Source organism: Filicampus tigris, chromosome 12, assembly GCF_054856515.1.
Source record: "Filicampus tigris isolate MCC_2025a chromosome 12, RoL_Ftig_1.0, whole genome shotgun sequence".
Classification (NCBI taxonomy): domain Eukaryota; kingdom Metazoa; phylum Chordata; class Actinopteri; order Syngnathiformes; family Syngnathidae; genus Filicampus; species Filicampus tigris.
Window position 1 is genome coordinate 1,595,194 of NC_141228.1, and position 19,807 is coordinate 1,615,000.

The 19,807-nt window shown below is 38.6% G+C and overlaps 1 protein-coding gene across 15 annotated transcripts in view; it reads left to right on the plus strand.

The window, feature by feature from the left end:
• Positions 1-19,807, plus strand: part of nek1 (NIMA-related kinase 1) — a 55,429-nt gene that overhangs the window by 30,012 nt on the left and 5,610 nt on the right. For 9 of the 15 annotated variants that reach the window (XM_086047489.1, XM_086047496.1, XM_086047495.1 and 6 more), the window contains 6 exons: positions 8,226-8,402; positions 14,226-14,297; positions 14,362-14,479; positions 15,695-15,747; positions 15,866-16,083; positions 19,572-19,723. In XM_086047489.1, coding sequence (XP_085903615.1) covers positions 8,226-8,402; positions 14,226-14,297; positions 14,362-14,479; positions 15,695-15,747; positions 15,866-16,083; positions 19,572-19,723 — 790 coding nt within the window. The remainder of the gene's footprint in view (positions 1-8,225; positions 8,403-14,225; positions 14,298-14,361; positions 14,480-15,694; positions 15,748-15,865; positions 16,084-19,571; positions 19,724-19,807) is intronic. The other 6 variants (XM_086047490.1, XM_086047503.1, XM_086047504.1 and 3 more) reach the window with 3 other exon arrangements.

Consider the following 19,807-nt stretch of genomic DNA (forward strand, 5'->3'; position numbering starts at 1 on the left):
ACTGGCGATTTTAATATACACATGGACAACATCTCGGACCCACTATCCAGAGATTTTTCAAACCTTTTAAACTGCTTGGATTTTAAACAGCACGTCTTGCAGCCAACTCACAACAGAGGACACACCCTGGATTTGGTTATAACCTATGGCTTGTCTGCTGGTGTGTCCTCTGTTGTTGACTTGGCAGTGTCAGACCACATTTTACCTGCACCCTGTGATCTTATTGTTGACAATTTTAACCTACATCTTAAATCATCATTAGATTCAGTAGCTCCACTTTTAATTAAAACAACAAAAACAAAGACTGTACCCCCGTGGAGAAACAATGCTATCAAAATATCAAAGAGAAAATGCAGGAGTGCAGAGAGGAGGTGGAGAAAAAGTAAACTTACAGTACACTATGAAATTTTATGCGAACAACTGAAATCCTACAATAAAACAGTAAAACTGGCACGATCTTCCTATTTCTCAAACCTCATTACAGTCAATAAAAGCAACCCCAGGGTTCTCTTCTCCACCTTTGAACTTTTAACTAGTTCTGATTTTAATAAGTCCCCACAGAGACCAACAGATGCTCTCTGTGAGGACTTTGCAGACCACTTCAAAAGTAAAATCGATGACATAAGATCCAGTCTTTTAGCCCGTCAAAACACAAGTTTTAATAAACCCGGACAATCATATTTACATGAGGAAACACTGGAAAATTTTGCCCTGGTTGATGCAAGGACACTTGAGTTTTCTCCCAGGTAAACCCAACAACCTGCCTTTTGGATCCAATTCCCACATTTCTTTTGAAGACATTTTATGGATTTTTTGAAGAACAAATTTTAAATATAGTCAATTGCTCTCTTCAGACAGGCGTCTTCCCCGCTGCCTTTAAAACGGCGGTGGTGAAGCCCCTTCTGAAGAAGAGCGGCTCTGACCCGAGCGTTTTTAATAATTACAGACCCGTATCCAACTTACCGTTTTTAAGTAAGATTTTAGAAAAACTGGTTTTCATCCAGTTGAATCATTTTTTAAATACAAACAATATTTTGGAGAAATATCAATCTGGTTTTAGGATGAACCACAGTACGGAGACTGCTCTTTTAAGGATTTTAAATGATATTAGGTGCACTGCAGACGTGAGAAAACTCACAGTCTTGGTGCTACTGGATCTAAGCGCTGCTTTTGATACAGTAGATCACCAAATTTTATTAAATAGACTTAAAAATCTAGTGGGCATCTCTGGTACTGTTTTTGACTGGTTTTATTCCTATCTCACAGACCGATATTTCTTTGTAAGTATGGATACTTGTTCCTCTAAAACTCATGAAATTAAATGTGGGGTTCCTCAAGGTTCGATTTTAGGCCCCCTACTTCTTTATATGCTTCCCCTCGGGGATGTCATCAGGGGACACGGCATCAGCTTTCACAGCTATGCTGATGACACGCAGCTGTATATTGCCGTGTCTCCTGATGACACAGGACCCATTGATACCCTTTTAAATTGCATTTTAGATATCAAGTCATGGATGGCAGATAATTTCCTACAGCTCAATCAGGACAAGACTGAGGTTTTAGTTATCGGTCCCGAAGGTCAGAGAGAGAAGCTTTTACCAAAACTACACATTTTTAATCCCTCACATTGTGTGAAGAACCTTGGCGTCATTTTTGACTCTGAGCTCAGTTTTATTCCTCATATTAAAAATGTAACCAAGATTGGTTTTTATCACCTTAAGAATATCGCCAGAGTCCGCCCGTTTCTCTCTCAGGCTAACACGGAAGTGCTGATGCATGCCTTTATTTCCTGTCGTTTAGATTACTGTAATGCCCTGCTCTCTGGCCTCCCGAAAAAGAGCATTTCACCACTGCAACTACTGCAGAATTCAGCCGCTCGGGTGCTGACGAGAACCAGAGGGCGGGAGCACATTACGCCAGTTTTGAAATTGCTGCATTGGCTCCCTGTGTGTTTCAGGATCGATTTTAAAGTACTTTTATTAGTTTATAAATGTGTTAATGGTCTTGGGCCATCTTATTTATCTGATTTGCTTTTATCATACCAGCCCTCGCGGATCCTGAGGTCCTCTGGCGCCGGCCTTTTATTTATTCCAAGGGTGAGGACCAAAATGCATGGCTGCATTCAGCCGTTTTGGTCCTCACCTTTGGAATAGCCTGCCAGAGGACGTCAGGTCTGCAGAGACTGTTGATATTTTTAAGAGGAAGCTCAAGACACACCTTTTTAGTTTGGCTTTCAACAACTTTTAAATAATTTATCTTTTCTTTTGATTGAAGATAATTCTATGTTTTAAAGCACTTTGAGTTGCATTTTTATGTATGAAAAGTGCTATATAAATAAAATGTGATTGATTGATTGATGTGATTAGTACGCATCATTTCCACCGAGCTACAATGCTACATGTAGCATACAAGGAAGTTATGGTAAGATAACTTTAAACTCACCAAAACGGTTTTAGATCGATTAAATAAGTATTTTATTTATCCCAGACCATGTAGATTGTTTCCAAGTCTCCAAAAGTATTTATGTATACGGTCGTAATTATGTCTTTGTCTCCTTTGTGCTCCTCCTTACGTCTGTGGCTGCATGATGCAATACCCCAGCCAGAGGCAGGCAACTGCCTGTTTGTGGTTCATTCCTGTTCAACCATCGCCTTGTAGATCGATTAAATAAGTCTTTTATTTATCCTCAACCATGTAGAATGTTTCCAAGTCTCCAAAAGTATTTATGTATTCGGTCGTAATTATGTCTTTGTCTTGTCTGTGCTCGGCTTCTTACGTGTGTGGCTCATGATGCGCATGATGCAATACCCCAGCCAGATGCAGGCAACTGCGTGTTTGTGGTTCGTTCTTGTTTAACCATCGCCTGTAAGTAATTTAGACAATTGTGTGTAATGAGCATGCAACATTTATATAGGAGCTGAGTTGTGGATGATTGTACTGTGTTGTTGAATGAGCATACTAATCGTTATCGCTAATGTTAATCGCGGTTGCTAATCGTTAGCATATCTGTCTGTTTGTGGTTCATTCTTGTTCAACCATCGCCTGAAACTAACTTAGACAATTGTGTGTAATGACATTTATATACGAGCTGAATTGTGGATGATTGTAGATTGTTGACTGAACATACTAATCGCTATCGCTAATGCTAATTGTGATCGCTAATCGTTAGCATAGGCTCATCTTGTTCATGTCTATGAAAATACATGTGTATGTAATGCACAGCTTGATAGTATTTTCTGTTGCTTGTGCAGTTTCACAATATAAACAGGCAACTTCGCTGCACACCTAGAGTCTGGAGTTTGTTTGTGAATGTTTAGCTCTTTGGATAAACTGGCTTCCTCGACTAGCAAGGCCTGTTAGTTTAACAAAACATTAGACATTAACCGTTTAAATTATTCATGCATTTTAATAGCTTTTAGGATATATCTTATGTTTCTTTATGTGGGTTACAATAACATGTGAAATGATATAGAAGTAATTGTCATGGCTTGTTAGTGCTGACTTGTATTTATGATGTTTTGTCTCCCTCTGCAGGCGCTTTAACACTAAAGTGCCTGCAGAGGGAGGCAAAACATAAGTCACAAGTCAGCACTTACTATCCCTGACAGTAATGTGTTAATAATTTCCGCACATAGGTCGCTCCAGAGTGTAAGTCGCACCCCTGGCCAAACTATGAAAAAAACTGTGATTTATAGTCCGAAAAATACGGTACTTAAAACGATGTAAATCTCCCTTACATAGCAGCGTGGCGGTGATAAACGAGCATCTAAAAAGTAAGCACATTGTGGCTGATGCCCGATTTCATTTCTCACATTGGGACAGTCGTTCCTAGAAGCTAGCTGGAGTAAGCACACAGACTCCTGCGTGCAGGTGTTACGGTTTAACTGGCTTCCAGATTAACTGGCTCCCGATTCGAGATGTCGCCGTTAGGGCAATGTTAAAAAGTCATTTTGTGTTTCCTGTCTTCGGATTAGTCACAAGCTACATGGAAATTGTTCAAGTGCATACCTGTTCAAATCCTCAATAAACACGTGATACCAAGCGTCTCGTTTAAAACTCCCAATTCATGGCTACAAGTAATTGTAAATGTAGTAAAAATGAAATAAGTAAAGAAAACAAAAAGTGCAGGGTGGTTCTTGAACTCATGACGCGGTGAAGAACAAAGCAACACATATCTCCCGTGCCACTGCCTAACCACTGCACCGTGAGCTGGCACACTTTTGGAGGCGCACAATTAATACTTGTAGAATAAGTACCCCGGCGAGGTGGCACAAGTCAATCTGTTGTTCAATGTATACGCCCATGTCAACTTGCTCCTGGGAAGCAATTTAACATGGTCGCGATCGTGTTGTTTTCCCGCGGACACGTATGTGCCGAAATCACTGATGACAAGTACATGTGCATGGATGTAAAAATAAGTGATGTCAAAAAGAAGTGTCAACATGTTTGAAGCGATGTTGTAATCGGCTCCATGCTATAAGTCTGAAAGGAAGACACACAGTTTTTCCGTCAGATCGGATTGTTTTCAATTAATTCATAATCACATGAAACAGCATGTGGACTAGCACCACTTTACAACATGTTAACCATGTTAAATTGCTTCCCAGAAGCCAGTTGACAGGCATCAGAATTTGCAGCCCAACCGCAAGAGCACCTTATTGTGTGACCTAATCTACCTTCAGCAGCACTAGATCTCGTAGGGGGGAAAACGAAGGAGTAGTACCTTTTCGTCATGCAGTTCGAGTCCCGCTGTCACCAAAGTCGTTCCTTTTTAATTTGATTACTTTTTTTAATATTCGTTTATTGACAACTTGGACGCGTAATTGCCCCCAAACGCGACATACATGGTCAACGATACACTGACAGTTAACAATCTTCGCAAAATGGTTAATGAATATATTAATATTGCTGAAGTGATGTTGCCCTAGGCTCCACCTCGCCCGCAACCCTCATGAGGATAAGCGCTTTGGATAATGGATGGATGGATGAATAAAAACAATACGATCAGACAGACAAACAGCAGCTGTTATGCGCATCATCCTTTTCAGACGGAGACGATTACAATATTGATTCCAACACGTTAATGCTTCTTTTTGACATCACTCCGTTTTACATCATACATACCTATATACTTGTCATCATTGATTTTGGCGCATATGCGTAATGTATGAACTTAAATTAAAGTGGAAGTCAACCCAAACATATTTTTTTCAAGAATATGTTCTATGCAAGCCCACTAGTTGAAACACAGCATTCTGATAAATTTTCGTTTGTGGAATAAGTGTTAATCCACTAGTTTTTAGCCATCTCAGGGGGCGGCCATTTTGTCTTCTGTTGACTGAAAGTGACATCACAACTGCTCACAACGACCAATCATGGCTCAGATTCAGAAAACAGGTCAGCCGTGATTGGTCGTTGTGAGCAGTTGTGATGTCACTTTCAGTCGACAGAAGACAAAATGGCCGACCAAGAGATGGCTAAAAATAAGTGAATTTTGCTGCTTAATGTATATTCCACAAACGCAAAATTAATCAGAATGCCGTGTTTCAACTAGTGGGCCTGCTGGGAACATATTCTTGAAAAAAAAATGTTTGGGTTGACTTCCGCTTTAAGGTGAAAACAACATGATCGCGACCATGTCAAGTTGCTTCCCAGAAGCCTGTTGACATGTCGTATACGATGAGTACCAGATTCATTTGTGCCTTCGCCGGATAATTTCTTTAGATCAGCAAGTACAAAGTTTGCGCCGGGTAAAGTGTGCCAGCTCATGGCGTCGTGGGTAGAGCGTTCCCTCCGAAGGTGCTGCTACTTTTTTCCCCTCCTTTGTGTCACCGGGTCAAATACCGCTCTCTACTTTTATATTTGTATTTATTATTATTTTTATAATTTCTTGCAGCCAGTCGGGAGTTGGAAACGAGACGTTTTGTTTCAAGTGGTTATTGAAGAATTGAACAGGTATGCCGTTGAGCAATTTTGATGTTGTTGATGGTTGACGAATCTGTAGACAGGAAACACAAAATTACGGGACTGACTTTGTTCTCACGGCACATCTGCAATCGGGAGCCAGTTAATCTGGAAGCCGGTTGAACCGTAACACCGGTTTCTGATGGAACTCCTGTTGTGGTACACTAACATATTGTAGTGTCTACCGTATTTTCCGGACAATAAGTTGCGTTTTTTTTCATAGTTTGGCCGGGGGTGCGATTTATACTCTGGAGTGACTTATGTGTGAAATTATTAACACATTACTGTCAGAGATAGTAAGTGCTGACTTGTGACTTATGTTTTGCCTCCCTCTGCAGGCGCTTTAGCGTTAAAGCGCCTGCAGACGGAGACAAAACATCATAAATGCAAGTCAGCACTAACAAGCCATGACAATTACTTCTATATCATTTCACATGTTATTGTAACCCACATAAAGAAACACAAGATGCATCCTAAAAGTTATTAAAATTCATGAATAATTTAAACGGTTAAAGTCTAATGTTTTGTTAAATAAGTAATTAAAATGGTATGATAAAAAGACAATTTGACTGTTAAGGCCTTGCTAGTTGAGGAAGCCAGTTTATCGAAACAGCTTAACATTCACAAACAAATTCCACAGACTCTAGGTGTGCAGCGAAGTTGCCTGTTTATATTGTGAAACTGCACAAGAAACAGAAAATACAATCAGTCTATGCATTACATACACATGTATTTTCATAGACATGAACAAGATGAGCCTATGCTAACGATTAGCGACCACGATTAGCATTAGCGATAGCAATTAGAATGTTGAGTCAACAACCTACAATCATCCACAATTCAGCTCGTATATAAATGTCATTACACATAATTGTCAAAGTTAGTTTCAGATGATGGTTGAACAAGAATGAACCACAAACAAGCAGACATGCTAACGATTAGCGATCCTGATTAGCATTAGCGATAGCGATTAGTTGGTTGGCTGGTTGTGTTTAGGATTTTCTCGTGAAAGTTGGGCGAAGTTTTTCAGTCGGAATTGCTAACGGACTCTCCGGATTAGAGCCCAAATGGGCAAGACGAGATCGGTCTAACAAAAAACAAGTTTTTAATGTCCCTCCCCCGACACATACATTTGCTCTGGAGTATAAATCGCACCCCTGGCCAAACTATGAGGAAAAAAACCCGCGACTTGTAGTTCGGAAAATACGGTACTGTAATGACAACTTGTCTTTAACTTGAATACTTAGACGTGTCATAGTCATAGGCTGTTGCTGCTGAGTATTTAAAGATTTCAGTGTCTTAATAATTTACACAATTAAGAGATCTTTATTGTTAGTGTATTTTTTTTTCTGGTGTAATTTCTTAGAATATCACCTGAATAACTCGCTTGTATTTATTTTTTTCGAAAAAAAAAGTACAGTTTTCTTGACATCTTGTCAAAATAAAAATATATATTTTTTAAAATATATTTTTTTGAATTTTTTTAAATACACCAAACCGAAGTTTCTGAAAGACCGAACGGAAACGTGATTTAGCGTACCGTGACACCCCTACTATTTATATGTCGTTTCATATTAGTGCAACTCAGCATAGTGTAAAGTTTTTGGTTCCATTTTTAAATGCACTAAACATTTACAGCTAAAACATTCTGGCCGCAGTATTGCCTTCAATTTCAATTACTCCATCCTTTATAAACATGTCAGGAATGCTGGTACAAGCTGCAAAGTTTAATACAAGTTGAATGTACTTTAATCTTAATTGGCTTTATTTTTCTTTCGTACATACCCTAAAGAACTGAAGCTATAAGCTACCGATGGTCATAGAAGAGACTGGTGCAATTATGCCGTGATTTACTTCAGTTGATAAGTTGACTAATTGCAACTACTGTTGCTGGTTAGTAGACTAGCACATTTTTGCACGCGCTTGCCCAATCACATGCTTCCATCAACACGTTTCGGTCGTGCTGCCGTTTTCTAACACTAACCCAGCCCTGGTTGCATGATAGACATACGCCACAGGAATACGCACATTGTTATTCAAATATCTGTCAGATAAGTAAGTACATCTTTGCTATGTTATCGTTTCAGTCGTTCAAATCATTTCATGCAGGTAGAGTATCGAAGCCCAAATTTTGGTATCGCAACAACACTCAAAAGAATATGAAAACAGTAAATTGAGTAAGAATTAAGACATGCAGCATAAATTCAGCCTTAGAGAGGGATCTAGAGTCCCTGATAAAATGTGTTTGTGTACATTCTCAGAACAAACAGTGGGTGAGGTGATACAGATGGGTGTTCTGCAGGGTGAAGGTCAAAGGAAGCTTTGGGAAGTGAGTCCAGACCGTCAGATACTGAAAATACTTCATGAGGCCGAGGTTCAGCCACTCACCCAGCTGTTGGAAACAGTCAGCGTCTGCGAAGAGGCTTACCCTAACCCTGGTTAGTATTCATTCCCGCTTGGAAAAAAAACACATGAGGGGGGTGTATATATGTATATATGTGTGTGTGTGTGTATATATATATATGGCACAGTGGTCGACTGGTTAGCACGTCCGCCTCACAGGTCGGTCGTGGGTCGATCCCGGCTCCAGCCTCCCTGTGTGGAGTTTGCATGTTCTCCCCATGCCTGCGTGGGTTTCCTCCGGGTACTCCGGTTTCCTCCCACATTCCCAAAACATGCATGGTAAGTTGATTGGACGGTCTAAAGGTGTGATTGTGAGTGCGGATGTTGGTCTCTGTGTGCCCTGCGATTGGCTGGCAGCCAATTCAGGGTGTCCCCCGCCTACTGCCCAAAGACAGATGGGATAGGCTCCAGCACGCCCCGCGACCCTTGTGAGGATAAGCGGTATGGATAATGAATGAATGAATGAATATATATATATATATATATATATATATATATATATATATATATATATATATATATATATATATATATATATATATATATATATATATATATATATATATTAGGGATGGGAATTTCGACTATAAGTTTATACATTTAATGCATATTGAATTCAAAGTTTGAAATGCAAATGTTTTGTGTATTTACAGTAGGGGCTATTTTAGCCCAAACATTAAGGACAGTTTGTTAATTTAAATTCTATTGATGTAACAACAACTGACTGAATAAAAGTTGGGTGCATTATTATGCACACTGGCGACGGAATCATTTTCTAGTGTCACGTATCCATCACATTCCGCAGGAGAGCAGTCAAGATTTCAGAAGTGTGTCTTTCCTCCAAGGCGCATGACGCACACAGCTGCGGGGATGTCCTTCGTCCACATACGTTATACACGTTATAGTCATTTAAGATTCGGTAGCTATGGACGCCCATCCGTCTGTAGTTAAGGCATTGGCCACATAGCTGACCCGCTCAAACGCTCGTAGTATCTCCTCTTTCATTTGGTTATGGCTACTCTCGAGTTGGGGCGTTATTGTTTTGCAACTTGGCACCACTTACTCAGACTCGATATACAGCTTTAATTTTTCGAACCGTCTGCCCTCAACAAAAGAAAGCGGCAGCATATCGCGTCATTTTACAAATTAGTTGGTTAATCTTTGCCGTGCGGTGAGCATCGCAGCGCCTGGCTCGAACAAACGCTCTCATGCTCGTCTGCCTGGCCCCGCCGCCATCGACATGCAGATTCACATTGAGATTTACTTCGGATGTGGTTCCTCGTCGCTCCGGGAGAGTGGTTGTAAGCAAGTTTATGCTTACAAAGCCTAAAGACGACCTTGTTGTCATCAGCTGCGTCAAAATACTGCCAAATGGTGCCGTTGTTTTTTGTGGTAGCTTCGACATCTTCAGAATTTACTTTTCTTCCTCAAACTTAGTGTCCCCGCCCCCTACCATGTGCGTGCGGGGGGGGAGCAATTCTCTCTCTTGGTGCTCAGCTTGTTGACAGAGGCAGAGGAACAAGATGCATGATTCTCAATGCAGCGTTTAACCGACTAGTAAAATACTAAACGTTTAATAAATCGTAGACTGTTAAACGGTTACACTAGTCGCGCACATCCCTAATATATATATATATATATATATATATATATATATATATATATGTATATATGTATATGTATACATGTATATATGTATATATGTATATGTATACATGTATATATGTATATATATATGTGTATATATATATGTGTATATATATATGTGTATATATATATATGTATATATATATATGTATATATATATATGTATATATATGTGTTAGGGGTGTAACGGTACACTCGGGTGTATTAATACGTTTCGGTATGGCATGTTCAGTTCGGTCCACTTATTAGCGCGACCTTATGCATGACTTATGCTGACTGTTGTGTGCGGCAGACGAGAGTGGCGGCACAAAAGAGATAGCCAGAAAAGTGCCAGAGCTCGAAGGTCCCCGCGTACATTGCGGTCTCCTATTTGGGAACATTCTGGCTTTCCTGTTAAAATCGCCGATGGGGAAAGGTACGTGGAGGAGTCCCAAAGTTGTGTGCCGACATTGCTACGTGCAATTGGCGGCTCTATTGCAAATACTGTAGCACGTATAACATGCACGGCGTCATACGACTGTGAATGTTTCTTAGATGAGGGAGCAAAAACGTTCAACTTAAACAGCAAGGTTCATCATATTGTAGCATCTTCCAGGAACATGCCGTCAGACGTAGTTTAATAATCACGTTTTTATTAATCCAAGTACAACTGCTCGCGCTCTTCTTTCTCCGCTGCCCCACTCGCTTGCCGTACGGTGCCTTCATGAACCTCGGAAACATCACAACTCAGCAACACACAAATCCGACCACAACACAGATAACCCAATTCGTTACAATATGCTGTTGAACATTCAAAGATTTCAATGCCTAAAAAGTGTATACAATTTCATAAAAACGTTTTAAAGTTACTGTATTTTTTCATTATAAGAAGAGTTTTAATATAGTTAGCAATAATTGTAACTGTTATTGTATGTCTTTTTTTTTTTTATCACAAAAAGTGTATACATGTACTGTAATGACAACTTGTTTAACTTGAATACTTAGGTGTGTCATAGGCTATTGCTGCTGAGTGTTTAAAGATTTCATTGTCTTAATAATTTACTAAATTAAGAGATCTTTATTGTAAGTGTATTTTTTATTTGGGTGTACCGTATTTTCCAGACTATAAGTCGCAGGTTTTTTTTCATAGTTTGGCCGGGGGTGCGACTTTTACCCTGGAGCGACTTATGTGTGAAATTATTAACACATTACTTTCATGTATTGTTAGTGCTGACTTGTGACTTATGTTTTGCCTCCCTCTGCAGGCGCTTTAGCCCTAAAGTACCTGCAGAAGGAGACAAAACATCATAAATACAAGTCAGCACGAACAAGCCATGACAATTACTTCTATATCATTTCACATGTTATTGTAACCCACATAAAGAAACATAAGATACATCCTAAAAGCTATTAAAATGCATGAATAATTCAAACGGTTAATGTCTAATGTTTTGTTAAACTAACAGGCCTTGCTAGTCGAGGAAGCCAGCTTATCCAAACAGCTAAACATTCACAAACAAACTCCACAGACTCTAGGTGTGCAGCGAAGTTGCCTGTTTATATTGTGAAACTGCACAAGAAACAGAAAATACTATCAAGCTATGCATTACATACACATGTATTTTCATAGACATGAACAAGATAAGCCTATGCTAACGATTAGCGATCACGATTAGCATTAGCGATAGCGATTAGTATGTTCAGTCAACAATCTACAATCATCCACAATTCAGCTCGTATATAAATGTCATTACACACAATTGTCTAAGTTAGTTTCAGCCGATGGTTGAACAAGAATGAACCACAAACAGGCAGACATGCTAACGATTAGCAACCGCGATTAGCATTAGCGATAGCGATTAGCATGTTCAGTCAACAACACAGTACAATCATCCACAATTCAGCTCCTATATAAATGTTGCATGCTCATTACACACAATTGTCTAAGTTACTTACAGGCGATGGTTAAACAAGAACGAACCACAAACACGCAGTTGCCTGCATCTGGCTGGGGTATTGCATCATGTAGCCACACACGTAAGAAGCCGAGCACAGACAAGACAAAGACATAATTACGACCGAATACATAAATACTTTTGGAGACTTGGAAACATTCTACATGGTTGAGGATAAATAAAAGACTTATTTAATCGATCTACAAGGCGATGGTTGAACAGGAATGAACCACAAACAGGCAGTTGCCTGCCTCTGGCTGGGGTATTGCATCATGCAGCCACAGACGTAAGGAGGAGCACAAAGGAGACAAAGACATAATTACGACCGTATACATAAATACTTTTGGAGACTTGGAAACATTCTACAACCGTTTTGGTGAGTTTGAAGTTATCTTACCATAACTTTTGTGTATGCTACATGTAGCATCGTAGCTCGGTGGAAATGATGCGTACTCAGCGCACAATTTACTCCCAAAATGCGACTTATACTCCAGTGCGAATTATATATGTTTTTTTTCCTCTTTATTATGCATTTTATGGCTGGTGCGACTTGAACTCCGGAGCGACTTATAGTCCGGAAAATACGGTCATTTCTTAGAATATCACCCGAATGGTTCGGTATTACTTTTTTTTTTTTTTTAAATGTACCATTTACTTGTCATCTTTTCAAAAAAACATATTTAAAAAAAAATTAAAAATCTGTTTTTTGTACCGAAAATATACCGAACCGAAATGTGATTTAGCATACCGTTACACTCCTGATATATAACCGAAATGTGATTTAGCATACCGTTACACCCCTGATATATATATATATATATATATATATATATGTATATGTGTATATGTATGTATATGTATATATATATGTATATATATGTATATGTGTATATGTATATATGTATATGTGTATATGTATATATATGTATATGGTATATGTGTATATGTATATGTGTATATGTATATATATATGTACACATTTATATATATATGTATATGTGTATATGTATATATATGTATATGGTATATGTGTATATGTATATGTGTATATGTATATATATATATGTACACATTTATATATATATATATATATATATATATATATTTATATATATATATATTTATATATATATAAATAATATATAAACATTTACATGCGCGCACGCACACACCCACACACACACAAAGATTATTACTTGCTGCTCGAGTGTCTGTTAAGGGTATTTTGTTTCTTAAAATTCTGTTGTGGGTATATTTTAATGTATCAGATAGTGTCAGATAGATGAATGAGAAAAAGGTGGTGTACCACTGAGATTGTCCCGCGCGGCTCTCAATCGCGCTGCATGGTTCCCGCTGTCATAAAATACAGCTGCTTTGGAGCAAACGGCATATTATTTTGTATTTATTTTTTTTTCTAAAATGCTGCAAGATAGTTTTGTGAATATATATTTCTTTATGTATAATGTGCTTAAGTATTTATTCATTTTTTATTTGGTTTGGTACGGCACTAAAAAGAAACGAGAGGGACAGAGAGGTGAATTAGAGCGAGACTGTTCACGTCTGACTCACAATACTCAACAAAACACTGTCTTACCTTGTCGGCTCTCTTTAGCAAGGAAGATGCCCTGGAGAAATACTTAGTCAAACCTATATTGTAACCCGCCATACCACGACTTACTAATTTTTAAGCATTACAATACCGTCGCGACTATCACCGCGGGGCAGGGGCATTCAGTCGTGCATGTGTCTGCTGAGCAATTCATCCTCATCGTCAATATTTTTGAGGCAGATGTAACGCCTCCTCTACTCTAAAGCTTTTTTTAAAAATATACATGCACTCTTTCAATCTTTTCTTTAAATATACATGTATAGATCATGGTGACCAGCAGTCTTTATCAATGCAGCCGCTTGTTGCTATGGAAACCTTGATCATGCGATCCAAAAAATTGACGGCATCAAAAGGGGTTGTATTAACGCCGAGAATAACGTGCTAGATTGACAGCCCTATATATATATATATATATATATATATATATATATATATATGTATACACACACACACACCACACAATGTATATATAATTATTTCTTGTCAATTACTTCTTTGTTGGTTACTGTATTTTTTTAACTTTTTTTTTATATCAGTTTCAGTATGGGTTTGTTATCACTGTAATAAAGTAGAATTAGCATATGATTAACTAACAGTTGAAACCAATAGGAATTGTGGGTCTGCCATTATTGAGGTTGAGGTTCAGACAGACTGTGTTGCTCCAACAGAGGTCTCACATCCAGAAGTTGCAAGTGAAATGGAAGGACACACAAAGCCATCAAGCATTACTGAGATCCAAGGTGAGTATTTCATTGGATCAGAGCTTTGCTTTTTTGTCAAAGTGCATTGCTGGAACAAATTTAGTCTGCATATTGTTAGATCCAGAGGATGTGGAATCAATGGTTTTGGAGAACGTTCCTAAAGCGTCACACACTTCAATGGGCCGGAATCACGCATGGGAGAAGCAAGAACAGCAGCCACTGTAACTATTCCATCTTTTCTAAACTATTATCATTAATTCAGATCGTTTTCTCGTCCTGTAAAAAGTAAAAGGTTTTCTAATGTTGCATTTCCAATATTAGTGTATTGCAATAAGATTATTTGGGATTTTTTTTTTTTTTTTGGAGGGGGGGGGGTTGAATATGTACATAAATAATAAATCAAATCATGTAGTTAATTAATAGTAATGAAGATATCTTGAAGTCCATGATTGTCAGGGAATTCAACTCGGAAGACCGAGACAAGCCTTGTAGAGGACTGTAAAAAGCAACTCAGACCAGCCAAGATTGACTTTTCTTACGCGCGGGACAGTGGAGGCCACTCGAGGTGGTTGCTTCCCCAGTCTGTCAGCCTCCCTTCCCCCCTCGTTCGCCTTTTATTCAGCACAAGCAACATGCATTCAAAGATACAGACACATGACAATAGCGATACTTCCTGTTTTCTGCACATTGCACCTGTTTGCGGGCTAACAGTCTGCTCATTTCAGACATCCTGTTCACACTTTAAGCGTACGTTTTTACTGCAGACAGAAACTTTCGTGGGTGAGTTCAAAGAAATAATTTTCAAACATGATATTAATATAATTGTCAATTTCTCTCACAATTATATACAGGTGGGTGTCAAAAAAATTGAATGTTGAGAGAAAGTCAATTTATTTCAATAATTTGTTTCAAAAAGTGAAACTTGTTACATTACGATACACAAAGTGAAATATTTGAAGGCTTTATTTGTTTCAGTTTTCACGACTGACCTGTTCTCTGAATCTGATTTGTGATTGGTCGTTGTGAGGAGTTGTGATGTCATTTTCAGTCGACAGAAGACAAAATGTCCACCCCCAGGGATGGCTAAAAACGAGTGGATTAACACTTATTCCACAAATGCAATATTAATCAGAATGCCCTGTTCCAACTAGTGGGCTAGCATAGAACATGTTCTTGAAAAAAATGTTTGCGTTGACTCCCCCTTTAATCATAATATTTTTAATAATTATCATATTCCCGATTATCCGAATCTTGTGTTTTGTCCATCCAATGGCCAAAGAAGTGTTGGCTGAACGAGTTAAACTTGTAAAGTCAAGGTTCTACTGTACATATAGTAAGTACGTACCTGGATTAGGTGAAACGGCAGTAACCCTCATGTGCGCCATCTTGACGCAAGTCATAATTTGTTGATCATTTCCAGTGCTGTTTTTTTACAGGCTACCTGTGTTCAATACAAACCAAGGAGCAGCAGCAGCAGCGGGGAAGGAGGGTGAGGGAGCATTTAATAGTCAGAAGTGGTCCAGCAAAGGCATTTGATATGAGATTTTCTATATCATATCACAAATCCTAATTGAAAAGCCCTGTCATTCTTCTCCATCCCTCTGCAGGTTTATCACAGGGCGACGAGCCCCTGTTTATCAAGTTGTGCTCGCCAGCTCACAGACGCGCATCTGCTCTTGCCCTTCTCTCGGCTCAGTCTTCCATGGATGAGTCGTCTGCGTCTCTTGCATCTCGCTCACGTTCAGTCTCACCTCTACGCTCCAAGCAGCATAATGCTCTCCTCATTGGGCTCTCAACGGGCCTATTTGACACCAACAACCCAAAGGTGGAGAAAATATTGGTGTATTTCACTGAAAATTACATCAAATTAGTCAAACTCTGTACTCTTTGTATGTTTGGGTTTTTTGCACAATTTCTTAGTTCAAGCATTTTTTTTTCGGCTTTTCTGTGTTGATCTTCAAATGAGATCTTAATTTGTTGCAAGTTGGAGAACTTACCTTTTCTGGTAGCGCAGGTGATAAAAGGTTGGAAAGCACAAGGATTAAATTAATTTATTTACAAAATGTTTACAAAATAAATTCTTGTATGGTGTTTCTAGGAACCATCCCTCATTTTTTAATTAATGTCTTCAATGTAGAGAGTGTATGGAGTGATTAAAAAAAAATCCAGGACTTGGGTCAATTGAGATCTTTTGTCACAAAAGATAGCACGATATTGGAAAAACATGCAATATGTTGACTATAGCGATATCGATATTATGACGTTACTTAACATGTACCTAAAGAAATGACATTTTTATTATCTAATGAAAGAAGTACATTTTTCTTCATGCAGCAAAATAAATTGTGTGAAAAAAAAACAATGATCGAATTGGGATTATCCCCAGATAATGTTCAACTATTAGGTGGCGATGCACATTTAAATTTGCATCTGACTGGTCAAATTCAGATAAAAGCATATAATTCCATCAGAAAATTGCATGTCTTTGTGATATGCATATTGCATTGGCCATTATTGCGATATCGATATATTTTTTAAATATATTGTGCAGCTCTACTGGCAATGTTTGTCAGACTCTAAGAGACTACTTCGAGGGGTGACGATTTGTAGTTTGGATTTAAAATACTGTCTATCCTTTGTGAGACCATTTCTGGAACTTTTCTGACACACCGTTGTGGTATACAGTGGCTATGGAAAATATTCAGACCCCTTAAAATGTTTCACTTTCTCCATCATTGCAGCCATTTGCCAAAATCAAAAAAGTTCATTTTATTTCTCAATAATGTACACTCAGCACCCCATCTTGACAGAAAACACTTAAATGTAGAAATGTTTGCAAATTCATAAAAAAAAGAAAAACTGAAATATGGTCATAAGTATTCAGACTCTGCAGCGACCTTCATATTTAACAGTCTATTTCTTCTGATCCTCCTTGAGATGGTTCTGCTTCTTTATTCAATCCCAGTTGTGTTTAGTTAAACTGATTGGAGTTTCTTAGGAAAGGCACACACCTGTCTATATAAGACCTTAAAGCTCACAGTGCTTGTCAGAGCAAACGAGAATCATGAGGTCAAAGGAACTGCCCAAGATGATCAGAGACAGAATTGTGGCAAGGCACAGATCTGGCCATTGTTACAAAAGAATTTCTACAGCAAGCTGACAGAACTGGAGAGTATCTGCAAGAAGGAATGGCAGAGGATCCTCAAATCCAGGTGTGAAAAACTTGTTGCATCCTTCCTAAGAAGACTCATGGCTGTACGAGCTCGAAAGGGTGCTTCTAGTCAGTAAAATGTGTCAGGGTCTGAATACTTATGACCATATGATATTTCAGTTTTCTTTAATTTGCAAAAATTTCTGATTTTCTGGGTTTTTTTTCTGTCATTATGGGGTGCTAAGCGTACATTTATGTGAAATAAAACGAACTTTTTTTATTTTGGCAAATGGGTGCAATGACACAAAGTGAAAATTTTCATGGGGTCTGAATACTTTCCGTACCCACTGTATCATTCTTACATCACATGATTAGATTTTGTTAGAGGTCAATTGATTTTATTCAGATTAGAGATACAGGCAGTCCTCGGATTATGACGTACGCGACCTACCACGTTTCGACTTTACGACGCCCGTGCCTCTTCCTCTTCCTCTTCTCTTTTGTCCCCAGATCCATAGTGACTACGTTTACTTGCAGTCAATATTCGGGTTAAGGTCAAAATTCTGATTTCTGAAGCATTCAGAATGTCCCGTTTACATGAATGAGTAGACAGAGTTGCTCCGGGATTTGAATAAACCACTGTGACGACGACATACGGCGTCGTGACTCAATTGGACGTAATTTCCACGTGTTACTTTCAACTGTCAATAAAACACTTAATATTCGTGTCACTCACCACAGGAATGAAGCAGCCAGTTTCCTCCTCGCTCTAAAAGTGTCCTTGTGTGCTGTGTCTCTGTGCTTGTTTACCTCTGCTTATGTATTTGCGGTGGTTGCGCGCCAAACACCGCACTTCCGCATACAAGCACTTCCTGTACTACAAAAACCAGCATTCCTTGCGGTGGTGCATGCGCAGTGACTCAATCGTGTCTGTACGCGCCGGCAGTATCTTAGCCTTTTTTGCCCTCCTCTCCTTCTTCTCCATCCACCTCCAAGCAGTAATGCTAAGTACAGCACCTTATGTTTTTATTTTAATGTATTTTCGTTTTTTTTTCTTATACCAAGCATTTTGATGTAAATTTCGACTGTGAAATCCGACATACGGGGACATTCAGGTGACATCGCCAATGTAGGAACGGAACTTGTTCGTAAATTGAGGACTTCCTGTAGTTTTTTCAGGGCCGATACCAATCATTTGTAGTCAAGGAGGCTGATAACCGACATTTAGAACCGATATTCATTTTCAGCAAAAAGGTAAATATTGGCGTCAAAATCTGAAACAAAAATTTAAACTCTTTGTAGAACAGTCTTTTAGAATGTTTATTGAACAATTTTTCAGATTTACATGTTTTTTTTCAATTCATTTGCCAATATACATTTGATGTAAAATTCTAACAAAAAGGGAGCTCCCAGGGTCATCAGAATGTCTTCAAAAGTTAAATGACAACTTAAACAACAGCTCCATATGTTTTCTACAGTATATAGAGTGCTCCAAAATTTCAAAATGGCAAAAATGTTAAAATTTCACTTATTTTTGTTTTGATTTCAAACAAAAAGTGCAGTGTTCCCAGGGTCAGTAGAATCTCTTATAAAGTTAACTGAACATTTTAATTAATAGTTCCTTGAAGTTAACTGTTTTAAACTGACTTATTGGCCATCAGATTTTTAAAAAGGGCCTATGCCAATATTCGCCAAAATACTGAATATTAGAGCTGATATAAAGCGCGGCCGATAATCGGTCCATCCTTAATTCAGATTACTGTTAAGTAGGGATGTAACGATTAATCAAAAATCAATTTTAAAATAGTTTCGCTCCAATTAATCGATTCGATTAATCAAAAAATTGAGTTGATTAAATTCATCTGGAAAATGATGTCTTGAAACATTTTTTCATTCCAGATGCATGGCACATTTTGAATGTGTAGATCAAATTATGCTTTTGCGGCAAACATAATTGCGTATTGTGTTTGTGGATGGCTGCAGAAGCACACAAGTACACGGAGACAAACAAGCATGGTAGCGATTTTTGAAAAATCGAAAATCGGGAACTGAAAATCGAAACGAATCGGGGCTTGAGTGAATTGTTACATCCCTACTGTTAAGTTACCTTTTAACTTTGCTGTATTATTTCTTTATTTAACAAATGGATGTTGTGCTGTCAGATGCTGCGGACATGCTCCCTTCCAGACCTTAGTCGGGTCTTCTGCTCTGAGCAGGACTCTGTCATTACTACTGAAGGCAGCAATGCTCCAGACGGCAACCAGGAGAATGAGGACCAGGGCAAAGCCAAAGATGATGACCAGTCAGAGACGGAGTAAGACAACCACACTCACAAGCGAAAAGCATGCTTTTGCAACATAAACAACGCTGTCAACCAGCATGCATCAATTTATGATGT